Below are 22,317 nucleotides of genomic sequence, written 5' to 3'. Positions count from 1 at the left end.
TTCCGCCCCGCTCTCAACGCACCCGACCTCTATGGCCCCTGCTATGGGTGGTGAGTCCATTGGAGGGGGGACCCACATTGCCTCTTCGGACTGAGCCCGGCCGGGCCCCATGGGGACAGGCCCGGCCACCAGGTGTTCGCCATCGTGCCCCAACTCCGGGCCTGGCTCCAGAGGGGGGTCCCAGTGACCCGCGTCCGGGCGAGGGAAATCGGAGTCTCGGTTTTTGCATTTCCATAGAAGTCTTCGAGTCTTCAAATTTTTTATTAATATCATTATTGTTATTTATGTATTTATTTGATAACATTATTATTACTTTAGTTAATTTTGTTTTTTGGCTGTTTTTCTCTTTCTGTGGGGGTGGGGGGGGGGGGGGGGGGGGGGTCATTGTTGGGATATAAACACTTTTGTTAGTGTTTCACTTCCTGTCCTGTGCTTTTATTTTGGTGGCTCTTCTAGTTTTGTTGGTGTTTTCCTATGGCTACTTCACAACTGTCCCTGAGCATTTCCCCTCACCTGTTTTCTGTTTGCAATCAAGACTATTTAAATTGATCCTTTTGCTACCTTCGTTGTCGGGACATTATTCTTTGTTCACGGGTGACCATCGACTATACTTTTTGATGCCAAGCTCTAGTACACACGTACTTTGTGGACGCCATCTGCTCCACATTTCCTGTGAGTGTTTTGCTGGGTTTCAGCAGTTTGTTTTTTCTTCATAGTTCCCTGTTGCTCTCGGTTTGTGTTCTTTTATCAATAAATATCCCTTTTTTTACTGCACAGTGCCAGATGTGAGGTGAAATAAGTACAAATGCAGCAATAAAAACAAGCAACTCCACTCACGATGGCTCTAAAGTTCAGTGATGTGTTGCTAACTTCAGCATTTTTCTTCTTTGTTGATGTTTTGCAGTAGTTAACATCCATGATGTAACAAATAAAAAGTCCACATTTTATTAACGATTTTATTCATCCATACTCTTAATTGGATAATAACATCAATAAAATAAAATAGAAAATATGCATGAAAAAAAAAACTAATAAAAATAATAAGATGTCCTCTGTTTAACAATGAGAAAATAGAATAAAATATTAGCTACATATATAATATTCAATACATGCACACAACTTAAAAAGTAACTACAGGACAACATATAAGACTAGAAGATGAGAAGCACTACATACAACATCAAATATACATTCTTATTAAACATGCTGTGTTTTTAAACTACATTTAGCACAATCACTGTTTAAGTGTTTTTACATCCCTGCAGCTTCCATGACTGTTACACACTTGTGTTTACTGACCTGATACTTAAACCTGAATGTTTTATCACACACAGTGCAACTAAACGGTTTCTTTCCAGTGTGTGTTCTCATGTGTGTGGTCATGCGTTCCTTTCTGGAGAAACTCTTCTTACAAACAGGGCAAGCAAAAGGTTTCTCACCAGTGTGTGTTCTCATGTGTGTGGTCATGCTATGCTTACAGAAGAAACTCTTCTTACAAACAGAGCAAGTAAAAGGTTTCTCACCAGTGTGTGTTCTCATGTGTACTATAATTTCCGTCTTAGTGTTGAATCTTTTAGCACAAGCTGAACAAGCAAAAGGTTTCTCTCCAGTGTGTGTTCTCATGTGTGTGGTCATGTGTTGCTTTCTAGAGAAACTCTTCTTACAAACAGAGCAAGTAAAAGGTTTCTCACCAGTGTGTGTTCTCATGTGTGTGGTCATGCTATGCTTACAGAAGAAACTCTTCTTACAAACAGAGCAAGTAAAAGGTTTCTCACCAGTGTGTGTTCTCATGTGTACTATAATTTCCGTCTTAGTGTTGAATCTTTTAGCACAAGCTGAACAAGCAAAAGGTTTCTCTCCAGTGTGTGTTCTCATGTGTGTGGTCATGTGTTGCTTTCTAGAGAAACTCTTCTTACAAACAGAGCAAGTAAAAGGTTTCTCACCTGTGTGTGTTCTCATGTGGAATATAATTTCCTTCTTCGTGTTGAATCTTCTAGCACAAACAGAGCAAGTAAAAGGTTTCTCTCCAGTGTGTATTCTCATGTGTGTGGTCATATCACCCTTTCTGGAGAAACTCTTCTTACAAACAGAGCAAGTAAAAGGTTTCTCTCCAGTATGTATTCTCATGTGTCTTGTAAAATGACTCTTCTTTCTAAATGATTTCCCACATTCAGAGCAGTCAAAGTGTTTGTTGTTAGTGTGATGTCTCGTATCACCTTTAGAGTCATTTTTACTCTCCAAAGGTTTTTGGATGTGGTCACTGTGATCAGAAGCTGAGCAAGTAAAAGGTTTCTCACCTGTGTGTGTTCTCATGTGTATGGTCATTTGTTCCTTTCTGGAGAAACTCTTCTTACAAACAGAGCAAGTAAAAGGTTTCTCTCCAGTATGTGTTCTCATGTGTCTTGTAAAATGACTCTTCCGTCTAAATGATTTCCCACATTCAGAGCAGTCAAAGTGTTTGTTGTTAGTGTGATGTCTCGTATCACCTTTAGAGTCATTTTTACTCTCCAAAGGTTTTTGGATGTGGTCACTGTGATCAGAAGAGTGTGACATCATGTGGTCCATGTCTGACAGTGGAGCAAAGATGCTGTCTGGTTCTGACTTGATATCTTCACAATGCTCTCCATCAGCTTCTGTGATGTGTTGACTTACAAGCTCCGCCCCTCTGTTCTCCTCACTTTGACTGTGATGAAGCTGTAAGGACTGAGCTTCATCTTCATCATGAAGCTGCTCCTCTTTAATGTGGGAGGGGGCCTGTAGCTCCTTCTGTCCCACACTGGTGTGCCACTCCTCTTCATGACTCCCCGCTGACACCCGCTGGACGTCTGCAGAACAAATGAGGTGTTACTGTATTGAAGTTTGCAGTATTCAAACTATTGACATGTGAGCTAGGCCAAATAGACAGTGATGGGCAAGCTACCTGGACAATGTAGTAAGCTAAGCTACAAGTTACTCTCAATTAAATGGAGCTAAGCTATCCTCAGAGAATTGTAGCACGCTACACTACAAGCTACACTGCAAAAGTAGCTTGCCACATCAAAGCTACATTTAACAGCATTTATATAAATATATATATATATTGGCCCACATGTATAATATCAATGTTTATGTTGTCCATGGAAAGAAGTTAGTAAGAAGCAAAAGAAAAACAACCAACCATGGATGACAAAAGGACTGAAAAATGCTTGTCACAAAAAAAAGACATTATATGGAATATTAATAACACAGACATCTATAGAGGCAGAAAATAAGTATAAGAAATATAAAAACAAGCTAATTGGTATACTAGGAACATGTAAGAAGGAATACTACAGACAATTATTAAAGAAGAACAGAAAAATATTAAAGTTCAATGATTTGGTAAAATTGCAAACAGCTAAAATGATGTACAAAGCAAACTATAACCTGCTACCAAAGAATGTACAACAATTCTTCTCAACTAAAGAGGAGAAATATAACCTTAGAGGAAAATGTAATTTAAAACATTTGTATGCACGTACAACACTTAGAACCTTTAGTATATCAGTATGTGGAATTAAATGATGGAATGGATTGAGTAAATAAGTGAAACATTGTACTGATATGATCCACTTTAAGAGGTTGTTCAAATTAAAAGTGCTTACAAAGTACAAAGAAGAAGAATTATGAGAAATACTTTCAACCTTATTGAAATGAAGATATTCTTCATCTCAGTATGTTAATAATGACTGACTTTATTAATTATATATTACAAAACTGTTGTATTACTCATTCACGGATGTCATTTTACTATAAAAAGGTAAGTAAATGATGTATACATTTGTAAACGCTCTGAATTGGGAAAGGGGTAAGATTAAATAAGCTCTGCTTTTTCCTACTCCTATTCGGACATGAATGTAAAGTGAAATGATATGAAAGTGTGTGATGTATTATGCTGTAAGTGTGTTCATGTTCCAAATCAACTCCTACTCAGTGGCCTAATGGTTAGAGTGTCCGCCCTGAGATCGGTAGGTTGTGAGTTCAAACCCCGGCCGAGTCATACCAAAGACTATAAAAATGGGACCCATTACCTCCCTGCTTGGCACTCAGCATCAAGGGTTGGAATTGGGGGTTAAATCACCAAAATGATTCCCGGGCGCGGCCACCGCTGCTGCCCACTGCTCCCCTCACCTCCCAGGGGGTGATCAAGGGTGATGGGTCAAATGCAGAGAATAATCTCGCCACACCTAGTGTGTGTGTGTGTGACAATCATTGGTACTTTAACTTTAACTTTAACTTTAACTAAAGAAAGAAAGAAAGAATGTAACTGAGAGTGTACAAATGGACCCAGCTGGAGACACCTTACAACTACCTCTAGGGCTCCCCGCACTCCACTGTATGCATTCATGTATTTCTTCTTGTATTTCTACCCTTCTTGAGACATGAAGAAGGAAAAGTATCTTCCATATGAGGAGGTGTGCACAAGTGATGACATAAATCATGGTCCCAATAACATTGCATCTAATACTAGAGTATGTGAACATTGCTCCAAAGTCAGGATTTTTTGTTGAATTTAATGTGCATAAAAAATGAACATTGACAAGTGCAAAGGCAGCAATATATGATAAAACAAGACGGCAGCTAAAGAAGGACTTCCCTATTCATCCCCCTCTGGTCAACATATGAAATAACAAGTGTGAGTATGAAATTGAAATGTGCCTCCTTTGGCCAAAATGTATAAAATAAATATGTATATAGAGACATACTGTAATAACTTGAAGTAAATAATGAAGATTAAAAACCAATTACAAACAAAACATTTAAAACAAAACTTATTAAAATTAACTAAAAGCTTAACTTTTTTATATTTGCATAGTATATATGTATATATTAATGTTGTAAATACACATATTTATATATCTAGAAAGGGTGGTCCTAAAGAGGTAGGCACTGTCACATCTAATAGAGAGCCAAATACTAGAGTCTGTGAACATTGCTCCAAAGTCAAGATTTGTTGTTGATTTAATGTGCATACAAAAGTGAACATTGACAGGTGCAAAGTTAGCAATATATGATAAAACAAGACGGCAGCTAAAGAAGGACTTCCCTATTCATCCCCAAAAAACCTGCCAGGTGAGCAGCTGATTTGACCACTTCTGGTGCTGACGTAAGACAACCTGCGTCCCATATGTTTATTTGAATGAAATAAGTTTATTTCCATCATATAATCAACCATCAACCATTCTGTGTGACCAGTTTAACAGTACAGATGATACATATTTAACAATCATACACATTTACACACAAAAAGAAAAGAAAAGGAATGACGGAAAAAGGAATAGGCTGAAGCCAAAGCTTATATTTGGGGGGATTACCCCCAATACTTCTTAGACGGAAACACAAATAATGACAACATAAAGGAAGTAGTTGAAAGCTTCAATAATTACTTATAATAAATATTGGACCAAAATTGGAGGAAAGGATTCCAGACCCAGTTTCAATTGAGGACTATAATGATACCATAGAGCCAAATCCCAACTCCATGTTCCTCAGTAATGTGACACAGGAGGAAATAGTTATAATCCTGTAATCTAAGACTTCAACTGATTGTAATGGAATTGATATGGAAACCATAAAAAAGGTTCTAGAAGAGATCTCAGGACCATTCATGTATATTAGTAACCTATCATTTCAAATACCCAAACTAAATGAAAATAGCTAAAGTTGCACCAATTTATAAGACTAGAGACAAACACCAATTTACAAATTATAGACCTGTTTCTTTACTTCCACAGTTTTCTAAAATCATTGAAAAAGTGTCCAATAACAGATTAGAGAGTTTCACAAACAAACATAGAATACTAGAAGAGAAGCAATATGGATACACAGCTAATATTTCAACTTTGATGGCTTTCATTGAAATGACAGAAGAAACGAACAATGCAATAGATAGTAAAAAATGTTCAGCAGCAGTGTTGTTGGATCCAACTAAAGCATTTGACACAATTAATCACAATATTTTCATCAAAAAACTAGAAGGATATGGCATCAGAGGGTTGGTCTTAAACTGGATAAGAAGTTATTTAACCAACAGGAATACGTGAAGCTAGGCCAACACACTTCTACAACACTAAATATATCCTGTGGTGTACCTCAGGGATCAATACTAGGACCTCAATTATTCAATCTCTATATAAATGACATTTGTAAAGTTACAAAATATTTAAAGTTAGTATTATTTGCAGATGATACAACAGTGTTTTGTTCAGGAGAGAACACACAGAAGATAATACAAATAATAACAGAAGAAATGAACACATTAAAAAGATGCTTTGACAATATTTGAATCTCAGTAAAAGTAAAATAATGCTATTTGGTAACAGTAGAAGAGAAAGTCAAACACAAACACAAATAGACGGAATAGAAATTCAAAGAGTAAATGAAACCACATGTCTAGGTATAATAATTGATGAATAATCACTTCATATTCTCTACTGCTCACTAGTGTTACATATCTGACTTATTGTGTAGAAATATGGGAAATAACTACAAAAGTACACTTCATTCATTAACTGTGTTACAAAAAAGATCAGTTATAATAATACATCATGTTGGATATAGAGCTTGTATGCATGCATGTGTGATGTATCATGCTGTATGCATGCATGTGTGATGTATCATGTTGTATGCATACATGTGTGATGTATCATGTTGTATGCATGCATGTGTGATGTATCATGTTGTATGCATGCACGTGTGATGTATCATGTTGTATGCATGCATGTGTGATGTATCATGTTGTATGCATGCATATGTGATGTATCATGTTGTATGCATGCATGTGTGATGTATCATGTTGTATGCATGCTTGTGTGATGTATCATGTTGTATGCATGCATGTGTGATGTATCATGTTGTATGCATGCATGTGTGATGTATCATGTTGTATGCATGCATGTGTGATCTATCATGTTGTATGCTTGCATGTTCCAGATAAACTCAAACTCAAGTCAACTAACACTTGGTGGACATTCAAGCCACAAAATGCAAATGGAGTATTGTTGGTGTATTTTGGATGGTTATAGAGGACCTCCCATTGGCTCCATTGCAAGTGGACTTTTATTTACATTTATGAGTTAGAATTAGGGCTGGGTGATGCATGGAATATACTGGATATATCGTGGGTTTGTCTCTGTGCGATATAGAAAATGACTATATGGTGATATTGGAGTATACGTTCTCACACAGTTGCTTTTAGCTGCAGGCATTACACTACAGGCTCTTCTCACTCTTTCTTGTCTCTCCTTCTCACAGAGACATAAAACAAGCGCACCTTCTTACATACGTCACATACTGTCACGTGTGCAACGTCATACGCTCTCACGGAGCAGACAGGTAGCGGCATGGTAACGTTAGCTGTGGTGCTAGTGGTAATACGAGAGAAAGAAGGTGCCAATCTGGTAACAAATGAAGGAAGAATTAATTCCCGAGACAAACAGCAGGGGGTCCATCGTCTGGCGGTGGTTTGGCTTCAAACGGGTAGATGGTGAACAAGTATGCGGCAAAAGCGTTGCTACAAAAAGTAGCAGCACTGCTAATGTAGCATCATTTGAAAAGTCACCCGCTAGAGAATGAAGAGTGCTTGAAACTCTGCATGTCAACATCTCCGTTTAGTGCCACACCCACAAAATGCCCAAGCAACCATTTCCACATCAACACCGTATGAAACAAATAGTCAACAACAGAAGGAGATAACGTCCGCAGGAACCTACCACATAGTGAAGGACATACACTATTTGATTTCCTATAATGCAGCTCATTTTTATTTGACACTTATTGAAATATCTTGTGTGACATCATGCACCAACGTGCACTTTATTTGTTTTAAACTATTGTAGTGGCGTTCTGTACAAAAAGTGCACTTTAATTTAGTGTTGTTTTAATATGTGATATGTGACTATGTGACTTGTAAAAAGAGCTCAGCGGCGCATGCACTTTTTGCGTCGGACGAAAAGAGCACCCCCCCATTCTCAGCACATTCTACAGAGGCACTATAGAGAGCCTGCTGACCAACAGCATCTCTGTCTGGACTGGAGCCTGCAATGCCACAGACTGGAAGTCTCTCCAGAGAGTGGTGAGGATGGCGGAAAAGATCATCAGGACTCCTCTTCCTCCTATCCAGGAGATAGCAAAAAGCCGCTGCCTGACCAGGGCTCAGAAAATCTGCAAAGACTCCTCCCACCCCCACCAAGGACTGTTTTCACTGCTGGACTCTAGAAAGAGGTTCCGCAGGTTCTGTAACAGCTTCTTCCATCAGGCCGTAAGACTCTTGAACGCATCATAATTAAATTATCCCCTTAACATAAGTCCACTCCCCGTGGACGGATGTGAAAAAGTGCAATATGTTTATCTGTACAGTAATCTATTTATTTATTTATAAATGCACCGTATTGCTTTTTTATCCTGCACTACCATGAGCTTATGTAACGAAATTTCATTCTTATCTGTGCTGTAAAGTTCACATTTGAATGACAATAAAAAGGAAGTCTAAGTCTAAGTCTACGTCTAAATATGTCATCTTAGTGTCATCATGCACAAAAGTGCACTAATAGCTTGTTTTAAAATGTCTCTGACAATCTTGCACTTTCTGTTTGGAAATGACATGAATGTTTGTGCCACTGCTTAATAACTGTTTAATAAATACACTTTTGCTAAATTGACTTAGTTGTGATTTCCCTCTCTGCATGAAAGTTTAAAAGTAGCATATATTAATGCAGTATGAAGAAGAATGTTTTAATGTAGACACATAGAATCATCATACTGCTGTCATTATATGCATCAAGTGTTCATTCAAGGCTAAGGCAAAATATCCACATATATATGGTGTATCGTGACATGGACTAAACATATCCACATATATATGGTGTATCGTGACATGGCCTAAACATATCCACATATATACAGGTAAAAGCCAGTAAATTAGAATATTTTGAAAAACTTGATTTATTTCAGTAATTGCATTCAAAAGGTGTAACTTGTACATTATATTTATTCATTGCACACAGACTGATGCATTCAAATGTTTATTTCATTTAATTTTGATGATTTGAAGTGGCAACAAATGAAAATCCAAAATTCCGTGTGTCACAAAATTAGAATATTACTTAAGGCTAATACAAAAAAGGGATTTTTAGAAATGTTGGCCAACTGAAAAGTATGAAAATGAAAAATATGAGCATGTACAATACTCAATACTTGGTTGGAGCTCCTTTTGCCTCAATTACTGCGTTAATGCGGCGTGGCATGGAGTCGATGAGTTTCTGGCACTGCTCAGGTGTTATGAGAGCCCAGGTTGCTCTGATAGTGGCCTTCAACTCTTCTGCGTTTTTGGGTCTGGCATTCTGCATCTTCCTTTTCACAATACCCCACAGATTTTCTATGGGGCTAAGGTCAGGGGAGTTGGCGGGCCAATTTAGAACAGAAATACCATGGTCCGTAAACCAGGCACGGGTAGATTTTGCGCTGTGTGCAGGCGCCAAGTCCTGTTGGAACTTGAAATCTCCATCTCCATAGAGCAGGTCAGCAGCAGGAAGCATGAAGTGCTCTAAAACTTGCTGGTAGACGGCTGTGTTGACCCTGGATCTCAGGAAACAGAGTGGACCGACACCAGCAGATGACATGGCACCCCAAACCATCACCCAACCATGCAAATTTTGCATTTCCTTTGGAAATCGAGGTCCCAGCGTCTGGAGGAAGACAAGAGAGGCACAGGATCCACGTTGCCTGAAGTCTAGTGTAAAGTTTCCACCATCAGTGATGGTTTGGGGTGCCATGTCATCTGCTGGTTGAAGGCCACTATCAGAGCAACCTGGGCTCTCATAACACCTGAGCAGTGCCAGAAACTCATCGACTCCATGCCACGCCGCATTAACGCAGTAATTGAGGCAAAAGGAGCTCCAACCAAGTATTGAGTATTGTACATGCTCATATTTTTCATTTTCATACTTTTCAGTTGGCCAACATTTCTAAAAATCCCTTTTTTGTATTAGCCTTAAGTAATATTCTAATTTTGTGACACACGGAATTTTGGATTTTCATTTGTTGCCACTTCAAATCATCAAAATTAAATGAAATAAACATTTGAATGCATCAGTCTGTGTGCAATGAATAAATATAATGTACAAGTTACACCTTTTGAATGCAATTACTGAAATAAATCAAGTTTTTCATAATATTCTAATTTACTGGCTTTTACCTGTATGGTGTATCGTGACATGGACTAAACATATCCACATATATTTGGTGTATCGTGACATGGCCTAAACATATCCACATATATATGGTGTATCGTGACATGGCCTAAACATATCCACATATACCGTATTTTCCGCACCATTAGCCGCACCTAAAAACCACAAATTTACTCAAAAGCTGACAGTGCGGCTTTTAACCCGGTGCGCTTTATATATGGATAAATATTAAGATTCATTTTCATAAAGTTTCGATCTCGCAACTTCGGTAAACAGCCGCCATCTTTTTTCCCGGTAGAACAGGAAGCGCTTCTTCTTCTACGCAAGCAACCGCCAAGGTAAGCACCCGCCCCCATAGAACAGGAAGCGCTTCTTCTTCTACTGTAAGCAACCACCCGCCCGCGTAGAAGAAGAAAAGCGCGCGGATATTACCGTACGTTTCATTTCCTGTTTACATCTGTAAAGACCACAAAATGGCTCCTACTAAGCGACAAGGATCCGGTTCGTGAAAAGACGCAATCTCTCCATCCTCACACGGATTACTATTTCACAGCAACTGATATTCCTGTGAACCGCACTGTGGATACTGTGGATACAACGGGAGCACGTACGGTGAATATTCGCACCACAGGGAATGAGAAGTCGTCCTTCACTGTGGTTCTAGCTTGCCATGCTAATGGCCTGAAACTTCCACCCATGGTGATATTCAAAAGGAAGACCTTGCCAAAAGAGACCTTTCCAGCCGGCGTCATCATAAAAGCTAACTCGAAGGGATGGATGGATGAAGAAAAGATGAGCGAGTGGTTAAGGGAAGTTTACGCGAAGAGGCCGGGTGGCTTTTTTCACACAGCTCCGTCCATGTTGATATACGACTCTATGCGCGCCCACATCACAGATGGTGTCAAAAAATAAGTGAAGCACACAAATACAACACTCGCCGTCATTCTGGGTGGATTAACCAAAGAACTCCAACCGCTGGATATTGGTGTCAACAGGGCATTCAAATCACGACTGCGAACGGCGTGGGAACAATGGATGACCGAAGGCGAACACACCTTCACTAAGACAGGCAGACGGCGCCGGACGACATACGCCAACATCTGCCAGTGGATCGTAAATGCCTGGGCAGATATTTCGGTCACAACTGTGGTCCGAGCTTTCCGGAAGGCAGGATTCACAGAACTGCTGGACAACAGTGACACTGACTCCGATGACTTCGACGAGACGGAACCGGCCATTTTGGATCCCACATTTGCCCAACTTTTCAATTCGGACACCGAAGACGAAGAATTCGAAGGATTTACGAATGAAGAATAACTTCAGAAAGTGAGTGCTATGTTTATTTTGTGTGTTGTGACATTAACGTTCGAGCAACATTATGTTGCTATTGCTCTACACTATTTTGAATTTTACTATGTTTGTGATTGCACATTTGCGTACATTTTGGGACAGAGTTGTTAGAACGCTGGTTTTTAATATATTATTAAAGTTTGACTGACCTATCTGACTGTTTTTTTGACATTCCCTTTAGCGCAGCGTAGGCGCGGCTTATAGTCCGGGGCGGCTTATAGGTGGACAAAGTTTTGAAATATGCCATTCATTGAAGGTGCGGCTAATAACCCGGGGCGGCTTATAGTGCGGAAAATACGGTACATGGTGTATCGTGACATGGACTAAACATATTCACATATATATGGTGTATTGTGACATGGCCTAAACATATCCACATATATATGGTGTATCGTGACATGGACTAAACATATTCACATATATATGGTGTATTGTGACATGGCCTAAACATATCCACATATATATGGTGTATCGTGACATGGACTAAACATATCCACATATACAAACCCCGTTTCCATATGAGTTGGGAAATTGTGTTAGATGTAAATATAAACGGAATACAATGATTTGCAAATCCTTTTCAACCCATATTCACTTGAATGCACTACAAAGACAACATATTTGATGTTCAAACTAATAAACTTTATTTTTTTTTTGCAAACAATAATTAACTTAGAAGTTCATGGCTGCAACACGTGCCAAATTAGTTGGGAAAGGGCATGTTCACCACTGTGTTACATCACCTTTTCTTTTAACAACACTCAAACGATTGGGAACTGAGGAAACTAATTGTTGAAGCTTTGAAAGTGGAATTATTTCCCATTCTTGTTTTATGTAGAGCTTCAGTCGTTCAACAGTCCGGGGTCTCTGCTGTCGTATTTTACGCTTCATAATGCGCCACACATTTTCGATTGCAGACAGGTCTGGACTGCAGGCGGGCCAGGAAATTACCCGCACTCCTTTTTTTTTACGAAACCACGCTGTTGTAACACGTGCTGAATGTGGCTTGGCATTGTCTTGCTGAAATAAGCAGGGGCGTCTATGAAAAAGACGGTGCTTAGATGGCAGCATATGTTGTTCCAAAACCTGTATGTACCTTTCAGCATTAATGGTGCCTTCACATATGTGTAAGTTACCCATGCCTTGGGCACTAATACACCCCCATACCATCACAGATGCTGGCTTTTGAACTTTGTGTCGATAACAGTCTGAATGGTTTGCTTCCCCTTTGGTCCGGATGACACGATGTCGAATATTTCAGAAAACAATTTGAAATGTGGACTCGTCAGACCACAGAACACTTTTCCACTTTGCATCAGTCCATCTTAGATAATCTCAGGCCCAGAGAAGCCGGCGGCGTTTCTGGATGTTGTTGATAAATGGCTTTCGCTTTGCAGAGTAGAGCTTTAACTTGCACTTACAGATGTAGCGACCAACTGTATTTAGTGACAGTGATTTCTGAAGTGTTCCTGAGCCTATGTGGTGATATCCTTTAGAGATTGATGTCGCTTGTTGATCCAGTGCCGTCTGAGGGATCGAAGGTCACGGTCATTCAATTTTGGTTTCCGGCCATGTCGCTTACGTGGAGTGATTTCTCCAGATTCTCTGAACCTTTTGATGATATTATGGACCGTAGATGTTGAAATCCCTAAATTTCTTGCAATTGCACTTTGAGAAACGTTGTTATTAAACTGTTTGACTATTTGCTCACGCAGTTGTGGACAAAAGGGTGTACCTCGCCCCATCCTTTCTTGTGAAAGACTGAGCATTTTTTGGGAAGCTGTTTTTATACCCAATAATGGCACCCACCTGTTCCCAATTAGCCTGCAAACCTGTGGGATATTCCAAATAAGTGTTTGATGAGCATTCCTCAACTTTATCAGTATTTATTGCCACCTTTCCCAACTTCTTTGTCACGTGTTGCTGGCATCAAATTCTAAAGTTAATGATTATTTGCAAAAAAAAAAAAAATGTTTATCAGTTTGAACATCAAATATGTTGTCTTTGTAGCATATTCAACTGAATATGGGTTGAAAATCATTTGCAAATCATTGTATTCCGTTTATATTTACATCTAACACAATTTCCCAACTCATATGGAAACAGGGTTTGTATATGGTGTATCGTGACATGGCCTAAACATATCCACATATATATGGTGTATTGTGATATGGACTAAACATATCCACATATATATGGTGTATCCTGACATGGCCTAAACATATCCACATATATATGGTGTATCGTGACATGGCCTAAACATATCCACATATATATGGTGTATTGTGACATGGCCTAAACATATCCACATAATAATAAAAAGCCATAGTAGCCCTAGTTAGAATGTGATTTTTTTTTTTTAACTATATCCACCATCATGTCTTTTATAATGATTGTGAACGATAGAAAAAATTCCCCAAAAAAGTGCAGTTCCCCTCTAAATTCCAAGGATTAGATTTAAGACTTGAAGTGTATGAGCATGAAGTGATGAAGCCTTCTTGGATGAGTCTTCTAAGACAAAGTGAACAGTCCAGTTGTGATGGATTGAATGCCCTGAGAATAAAATGATATGTGCTTACTTGGACTGTGATGAAGCTGTGAGGACTCAGGTGCTTTGTCTTCATGCTCTTCAGTCTTCACAGAGACAACAGTCAGTGGAAACTTGCTGACATCATCCTCCTCCTGCCCTACAACACACTCTCCCTCATCTTCCTCTTTCATGAGTGGATCCTCCTCTTCCTCTTTCATGTGGGTGGGCTGTGGATCCTCCTCTTCCTCGTTCATGTGAGGGGGCTGCTGGATGTCTGTTGGGTAAATGTAAATAAGATAAAGAGAGAAGAGAAATAGTTTTGGACTGACACTGTTAACACAATGACATTATTTGTGTTCTTCCGTGTGTTGGGTTAAAAGTGTGTAGCAAAACAACTAATAAAAACACGGGAAATACCTCCTTTTTTCCTAAAATCAATTCAAAAGTGGCACAGTGAGTACTGAAACAGACTTGGAAATAGGATAAGGGGCAATTTGAAAAGTTTTTATAACTACGAGGCAGCACTGATTGAGGCATTTTGAACTTCACTGATGTAAATAGTGTAAATATTTTATTCTGTATACGGTCCATTACACCTACTCTTTATCTCTAAACTTAACCATAATCTTTTAATGACAAAGTCATTACCATAACTTCAATATCATGGAAATAAAAAAAAAAAATTCCAAAATCACTTAAAAATAACATTCATGGTATGTTTTTGTCATCATGCAGAATACTTTTTTGTGGTTATTTTGTTGGCTGGACCAAAAGAAACTTTTACCAAAAACATGTTTTACTTTTGAGAGATTGATTGAGACTTGTATTAGTAGATTGCACAGTACAGTACATATTCCGTACAATTGACCACTAAATGGTAACACTCGAATAAGTTTTTCAACTTGTTTAAGTCGGGGTCCACTTAAATCAATTCATGGTAGTATGTGGTGTTTTATGGAGTATCTCCATCAAAAATTCCTCTTTAGGAATTGGAGACCATCTACAACACGCTGAAGGAAAGTCAGTCACCTTTATGTTCTTTTAATAAATCAAGTGTTGACTACTTTGGCTATTGAAAATAAATGTTTACATTCCCTTATTGTTACATGTAAGTCACAATCAAGAAGTGAAATGATAACTAATTAGATGTGATTACATTATAAAATGTTTTGGTGAGTGTGTGAGTTTTGTGTAAACATGTTGATATAGGTTTACATCTTCTTGGGGACTGGAACACAGATATGTCCCGAAAGGATGCACCCATTTTTAAAACCTTCACTAAGCTGTGCCACCAACATTGTCTCACTTAGCTCATTAAGCAAACTACCAGGGTGAGTAAGTCCTTTTAAACCTTCATAAACCTCGTTGTTACTTCTGACCAGTCTAAGATCACCACATGTGGAACTACTGTATGTGGCTTAAGTGATCATTCCGAGGCTGACGACCACAAAACAAGCGAAGTTACAATCCTTAAGACCTAGACTAGCAAGGCTTTCAATGACAAACTGGCACATTAAGACTCGCCTGGTACTTGCAAGTACACAGGTTTATGGGTCAATTCCTAACCTCAGAAAAGTAAATAACTTCCCAGTCAAAGTGGGTGACAATATTATAACAAACAAAAATGAGATTACCAATTTTGGCTGCATCATAGAGACTAATCTCTCCAGTGAAAAAATGACTACTAAGGTAGTCAAAGAATCAACCGACAAATTATGTTCTTACATAGTAGTACTACTATTACGGGTAGTATTGCACTTAAGACTCTAACACAAGCACTCATTTAACATCACTTTGAGTACAGAGTTCATATTTAGTACCGTGACGCCTTAAAAGCTCTGAAAAACAAACTCCAGACAGTCCAAAACAAAATGAATGGGCTTCTACTCAACCGTCCATCTCACCTTTCCTTAACGTGGGGAGGCTCTTGGTAGGTGACAGAGTACATCTTCTTGCAGTTGGTCTGGTGTACAAGATACACCAAACCACTAACATACCCATGTACCTGTCTAGATACTTCAAAATATATTCACCATTACAACACCAGAGGTAGTTGTACAAGTCATATTCAACCCAGATCTCACTCCAAAAGATGTTCCAATTAGTTTGCCTGCTATACCACCAACATGTGGAACTCCCTATCAATAGCCATAAAGGAGTGTAAATCCCTTACTTACTTCAAAGTTGCTCTGAAAAGACATTACAGGTTGCGGCTACTCGTAACTGGGAATTTACAAATCCTTTTACTTTTATTTTATTTTCATTGACTTTCTTGCAGTATTTTGTCTACTTTCTACATAGTACTGTGTTCTGTGAGAGTTTAAAAAAATATTTCAACTGAAACCATCTCAGGCTTTTTTGTAGCAGTGAATGTGTACCGTCATGAAAGTGTAGCCTTTCCTATGCAAACTTCTCATAACTCCTTCAATCAATCAATCAATCAATCACACATTGTTACAAACTGAGAGGAACATCAACTGTCTCGTTTACTTCTTTTCACATAAAAGGGAACCACACTTTTTAAATGTATTTTGCCTATCAAGAACACACATTTTTTCTTTGTTATGCATTATAAATAGTAAATAAATACGATCAAAAGTCTGCTTACAATAGAGGATATTAGAGTTGCACTATTCTGCCTATAAAGAACTTAAAAACATCCAAACACCTCCATTAAGGTTTTATGTACATGCAGTAGGTATTTATGTCATTTAGTAATAGGGGCATTTTTTAAAAGATGTAATATTTACATATTTTTGCTCATTAGCGCAATAATTTTAAAAACGCATCACAACGTTCGCTTTTTTTATTTAACATCACTGAATATTACACACTGCAGACTTCCTGAGAGCCAACAAACATAATAAAACATCACTTACTGTACAAGGTCTGCTGTCACTATGACGCAGACTGATAGAATCTAGTTATATTACCGTTTAGATGAAGAATTACTCATAATCCTCGAACGGAAAAGGGGGGTGACGTCAAGCGTCTTTTTAGGTCGTTCGGGTCTAAATTGGCTGACAAACGATACCAACTTGTCAGAGTACGACCTCATCCTTTTACTATCCAGGTGAGAGGCACCATTCATGATCTGGAATAATCTTTCACCAGTAACGAGGTGAGGAAGGAGCTCACCAGCCGCTGATGTCAACATAGACACACAAGCTATAAATAGTTTGTCTGCGTTAGCACTTATAATAACAATATCACTAATACTTGCTTGCTATTCAAGCCACAAAATGCAAATGGAGTATTGTTGGCACTTTTTGGATGGTTATAGAGAACCTCCCATTGGCTTCATTGCAAGTGGACTTTTATTTACATTTATGAGTTAGAATGTGATTTTGAAACAATATATATCCATCGTCATGTCTTTTATAATGATTGTGAACGATAGAAAAAATTCCCCCAAAAAGTGCAGTTCCCCTCTAAATTCCAATGATTAGATTTAAGACTTGAAGTGTATGAGCATGAAGTGATGAAGCCTACTTGGATGAGTCTTCTAAGACAAAGTGAACAGTCCAGTTGTGATGGATTGAATGCCCTGAGAATAAAATGATATGTGCTTACTTGGACTGTGATGAAGCTGTGAGGACTCAGGTGCTTTGTCTTCATGCTCTTCAGTCTTCACAGAGACAACAGTCAGTGGAAACTTGCTGACATCATCCTCCTCCTGCCCTACAACACACTCTCCCTCCTCTTCCTCTTTCATGTGTGGATCCTCCTCTTCCTCTTTCATATGGGGATCCTCCTCTTCCTCTTTCATGTGTGGATCCTCCTCTTCCTCTTTCATGTAGGTGGGCTGTGGATCCTCCTCTTCCACTTTAATGTGCGTGTGCTGTGGATCATCTTCTTCCTCTTTCATGTGGGTGGGCTGTTGATCCTCTTCTTCCACTTTCATGTGGGTGGGCTGTGGATCCTCCTCTTCCTCTTTCATGTGGGTGGGCTGTGGATCCGCCTCTTCCTCTTTAATTTGGGTGGTCTGTGGATCCTCCTCTTCCTCTATAACGTGGGGGGGCTGCTGGACATCTGTTGGGTAAATAAGTAAATAAGATACAGAGAGAATAGAAATAGTTTTGGACTGACACTGTTAACACAATTACATTATTTGTGTTCTTTTGTGTGTTGTGTTAAAAGTGTGTAGCAAAACAACCAATAAAAACAGGAAATACCACCTTTTGTCCTAAAATGTATTAAAAAGTGGTACAGTGAGTACAAAAACAGACTTGGACATTTGATGGGGGTCAATTTGAAAAGTTTTATAAGTACGAGGCAGCATTGATTGAGGCATTCTTAACTTTACACTCACTGATGTAAAGTGTGTAAATATTGAGATTGTCAAATGATAAATAATAAATGGGTTATACTTGTACAGCGCTTTTCTACCTTCAAGGTACTCAAAGCGCTTTGACAGTATTTCCACATTCACACACACATTCACACACTGATGGCGGGAGCTGCCATGCAAGGCGCTAACCAGCAGCCATCAGGAGCAAGGGGTGAAGTGTCTTGCCCAAGGACACAACGGACGTGACTAGGATGGTAGAAGGTGGGGATTGAACCCCAGTAACCAGCAACCCTCCGATTGTTGGCACGGCCACTCTACCAACTTCGCCACGCCGTCATTACCATAACTTAAATATCATGGAAATAAAACAAATCTAATTCCAAAATCACTTATTAAAACATTCATGGTATGTTTTTGTTATCATGCAGAATACTTTTGGGTGGCCATTTTGTTGGCTGGGCCAAAAGGAACTTTTAACAAAAACATGTTTTACTATGTGCTGTTTTATGGAGTATCTCCATCAACAATTCCTCTTTAGGAATTGGAGAAAATCTACAACACGCTGAAGGAAAGTCAGTCACCTTTATGTTCTTTATGTTCTTTTAATAAATCAAGTGTTGACTACTTTGGCTATTGAAAATAAATGTTTACTTTCACTTATTGTTGCATGTAAGTCAGAATCAGGAAGTTAAATGATAACTAATTAGATGTGATTACAGTGTAAAATGTATTTGGTGAGTGTGTGAGTTTTGTGTAAACATGTTGATACAGGCTTACATCTTCTTGGGGACTGGAACACAGATATGTCCTGAAAGGATGCACCCATTTTTAAAACCTTCACTAAGCTGTGCCACCAACATTGTCTCACTTAGCTCATTAAGCAAACTACCAGGGTGAGTGAGTCCTTTTAAACCTTCATAGTCCTCGTTGTTACTTCTGACCAGTCTAAGATCAGCACAAGTGGAACTACTGTATGCAGCTTAAGTGATCATTCAATGATTTTCTGTACCCATAAAGAACATAGAACTGAGGCTGACGACCACAAAACAAGCAAAGCTACAATCCTCACCTACTCAGTGGCCTAGTGGTTAGAGTGTCCGCCCTGAGATAGGTAGGTTGTGAGTTCAAACCCCGGCCGAGTCATACCAAAGACTATAAAAATGGGACCCATTACCTCCCTGCTTGGCACTCAGCATCAAGGGTTGGAATTGGGGGTTAAATCACCAAAAATGATTCCCGGGCGCGGCACCGCTGCTGCCCACTGCTCCCCTCACATCCCAGGGTGTGAACAAGGGGATGGGTCAAATGCAGAGGACACATTTCACCACACCTAGTGTGTGTGTGACAATCATTGGTACTTTAACTTTAACTTTACTTTAACTTTAAGACCTAGACTAGCAAGGCTTTCAATGACAAACTGGCAAATTAAGACTCGCCTGGTACTTGCAAGTACACAGGTTTTTGGGTCAATTCCTAACCTCAGAAAAGTAGATAACTTCACAGTCAAAGTGGGTGACAATATTATAACAAACAACAATGAGATTACCTATCTTGGCTGCATCGTAGAGACTAATCTCTCCAGTGAAAAAATGACTACTAAGGTAGTCAAAGAATCAACCGACAAATTCTGTTCTTACTAGTGTTGTCCCAATACCAATATTTTGGTACCGGGACCTGTACCAAAATGTATTTCAATACTTTTCCGAACTTTTTGATACTTTTCTAAATAGAAAGGACCACAAAAAAGTGCATTATTGGCTTTATTTTAACAACAAATCTTAGGGTACATTAAACATATGTTTATTATTGCAATTTAGTCCTTAAATAAAATAGTGAACGGACTAGACAACTTGTCTTTTATTAGGAAGTTAACAAACAAAAGCTCCCAGTTTAGTCCGCTGACATATGCAGTAACATATTGTGTAATTTATATTATATTATTTTGTCAATATTATTAAATGGTAAATGGTAAATGGGTTGTACTTAAACCCCCACTGGGGTGAGTTTTTCCTTGCCCTTATGTGGGCTTTGTACCGAGGATGTCGTTGTGGCTTGTGCAGCCCTTTGAGACACTTGTGATTTAGGGCTTTATAAATAAACATTGATTGATTGATTGATTGATTGTACTTTTATAGCGCTTTTCTACCTTTTTAAGGAACTCAAAGCTTTTTGACACTATTTCCACATTCACCCATTCACACACACATTCACACACTGATGGCGGGAGCTGCCATGCACGGCGCTAACCAGGACCCATCAGGAGCAAGGGTGAAGTGTCTTGCTCAAGGACACAATGGACGTGACTAGAATGGTAGAAGGTGGGGATTGAACCAGTAAACCTCAGAATGCTGGCACGGCCACTCTCACAACTTCGCCACGCCGTCCCCTGTTATTAAGAACAAGTGGTCGAAAATTGATTATTAATCTACTTGTTCATTTACTGTTAATATCTGCTTATTTTCTGTTTCAACATGTTCTATCTACACTTCTGTTAAAATGTAATAATCACTTATTCTTCTGTTGTTTGATACTTAACATTAGTTTTGGATGATACCATAAATTTGGGTATCAATCTGATACCAAGTAGTTACAGGATCATACATTGGTCATATTCAAAGTCCTCATGTGTCCAGGGACATATTTACTGACTTTATAAACATACCGTATTTTCCGCACCATAAGGCGCCCTGGGTTAAAAGCCGCGCCTTCAATGAACGGCATATTTCAAAACTTTGTCCACCTATAAGCCGCCCGGTGTTGTAAGCCGCATCTAACTGCGCTAAAGGAATGTCAAAAAAACAGTCAGATAGGTCAGTCAAACTTTAATAATATATTAAAAACCAGCGTTCTAACAACTCTGTTCACTCCCAAAATGTACGCAAATGTGCAATCACAAACATACGTATATCAACATGGACAGAGCTGCGTGAAAAAAGCCACCCGGCCTCTTCGCGTAAACTTAAACTTACCTTAACCACTCGCTCATCTTTTCTTCATCCATCCCTTCGAGTTAGCTTTTATGATGACGCCGGCTGGAAAGGTCTCTTTTGGCAAGGTCTTCCCTTTGAATATCACCATGGGTGGAAGTTTCTGGCCATTAGCATGGCAAGCTAGAACCACAGTGAAGGATGACTTCTCATTCCCTGTGGTGCGAATATTCACCGTACGTGCTCCCGTTGTATCCACAGTGCGGTTCACAGGAATATCAGTTGCTGTGAAATAGTAATCCGTGTGCGGATGGAGAGATTGCGTCTTTTCATGAACCGGATCCCTGACGCTTAGTAGGAGCCATTTTGTGGTCTTTACAGATGTAAACACACAAAGGAAATGAAACGTACGGTATATCCGCGCGCTTTTTCTTCTTCTACGCGGGCGGGTGGTTGCTTACAGTAGAAGAAGAAGCGCTTCCTGTTCTATGGGGGCGGGTGCTTACCTTGGCGGTTGCTTGCGTAGAAGAAGAAGCGCTTCCTGTTCTACCGGGAAAAAAGATTTACCGAAGTTGTGAGATCGAAACTTTATGACAATGAATCGTAATATTAATCCATATATAAAGCGCACCGGGTTAAAAGCCGCACTGTCAGCTTTTGAGTAAATTTGTGGTTTTTAGGTGCGGCTAATAGTGCGGAAAATACGGTAATATATATTTTTTTTAAACGAAAGAAGATGTTGTAATGCCAAAAAATATAGATGTAATCATAGAAGTAGTACTTTTTAGAGGCGGTATAGTACCGAATATGATTAATTAGTATTGCGCTACTATACGAATGCTGGTATACCGTACAACCCTAGTTCTTACATAGTAGGATCACCCCGCTGATGGGTAGAAATACACTTCAGACTCTAATACAAGCACTCATTTAACCCCACTTTGACTACAGAGTTCATGTTTGTTACCGTGACGCCTTAAAAGCCCTGAAAAACAAACTCCAGACAGCCCA

General features: G+C 39.1%; 1 protein-coding gene across 1 annotated transcript; it reads right to left on the bottom strand.

The window, feature by feature from the left end:
* Nucleotides 1-1,021: 1,021 nt before the first annotated feature.
* LOC133570539 (uncharacterized) lies at nucleotides 1,022-16,089 on the bottom strand. The gene is made up of 2 exons (XM_061923224.2): nucleotides 16,086-16,089; nucleotides 1,022-2,825 (listed from the first exon to the last, which is right to left on the bottom strand). Exons 1-2 carry the CDS (start codon nucleotides 16,087-16,089, stop codon nucleotides 1,252-1,254), a joined length of 1,578 nt encoding a protein of 525 aa, XP_061779208.2. The 3' UTR covers nucleotides 1,022-1,251.
* Nucleotides 16,090-22,317: the final 6,228 nt, after the last annotated feature.

This window comes from Nerophis lumbriciformis, linkage group LG28, assembly GCF_033978685.3.
Source record: "Nerophis lumbriciformis linkage group LG28, RoL_Nlum_v2.1, whole genome shotgun sequence".
Lineage (NCBI taxonomy): Eukaryota > Metazoa > Chordata > Actinopteri > Syngnathiformes > Syngnathidae > Nerophis > Nerophis lumbriciformis.
The sequence above is the reverse complement of the archived record's forward strand: the minus strand, read 5'-3'. Positions and strand labels throughout refer to the sequence as shown.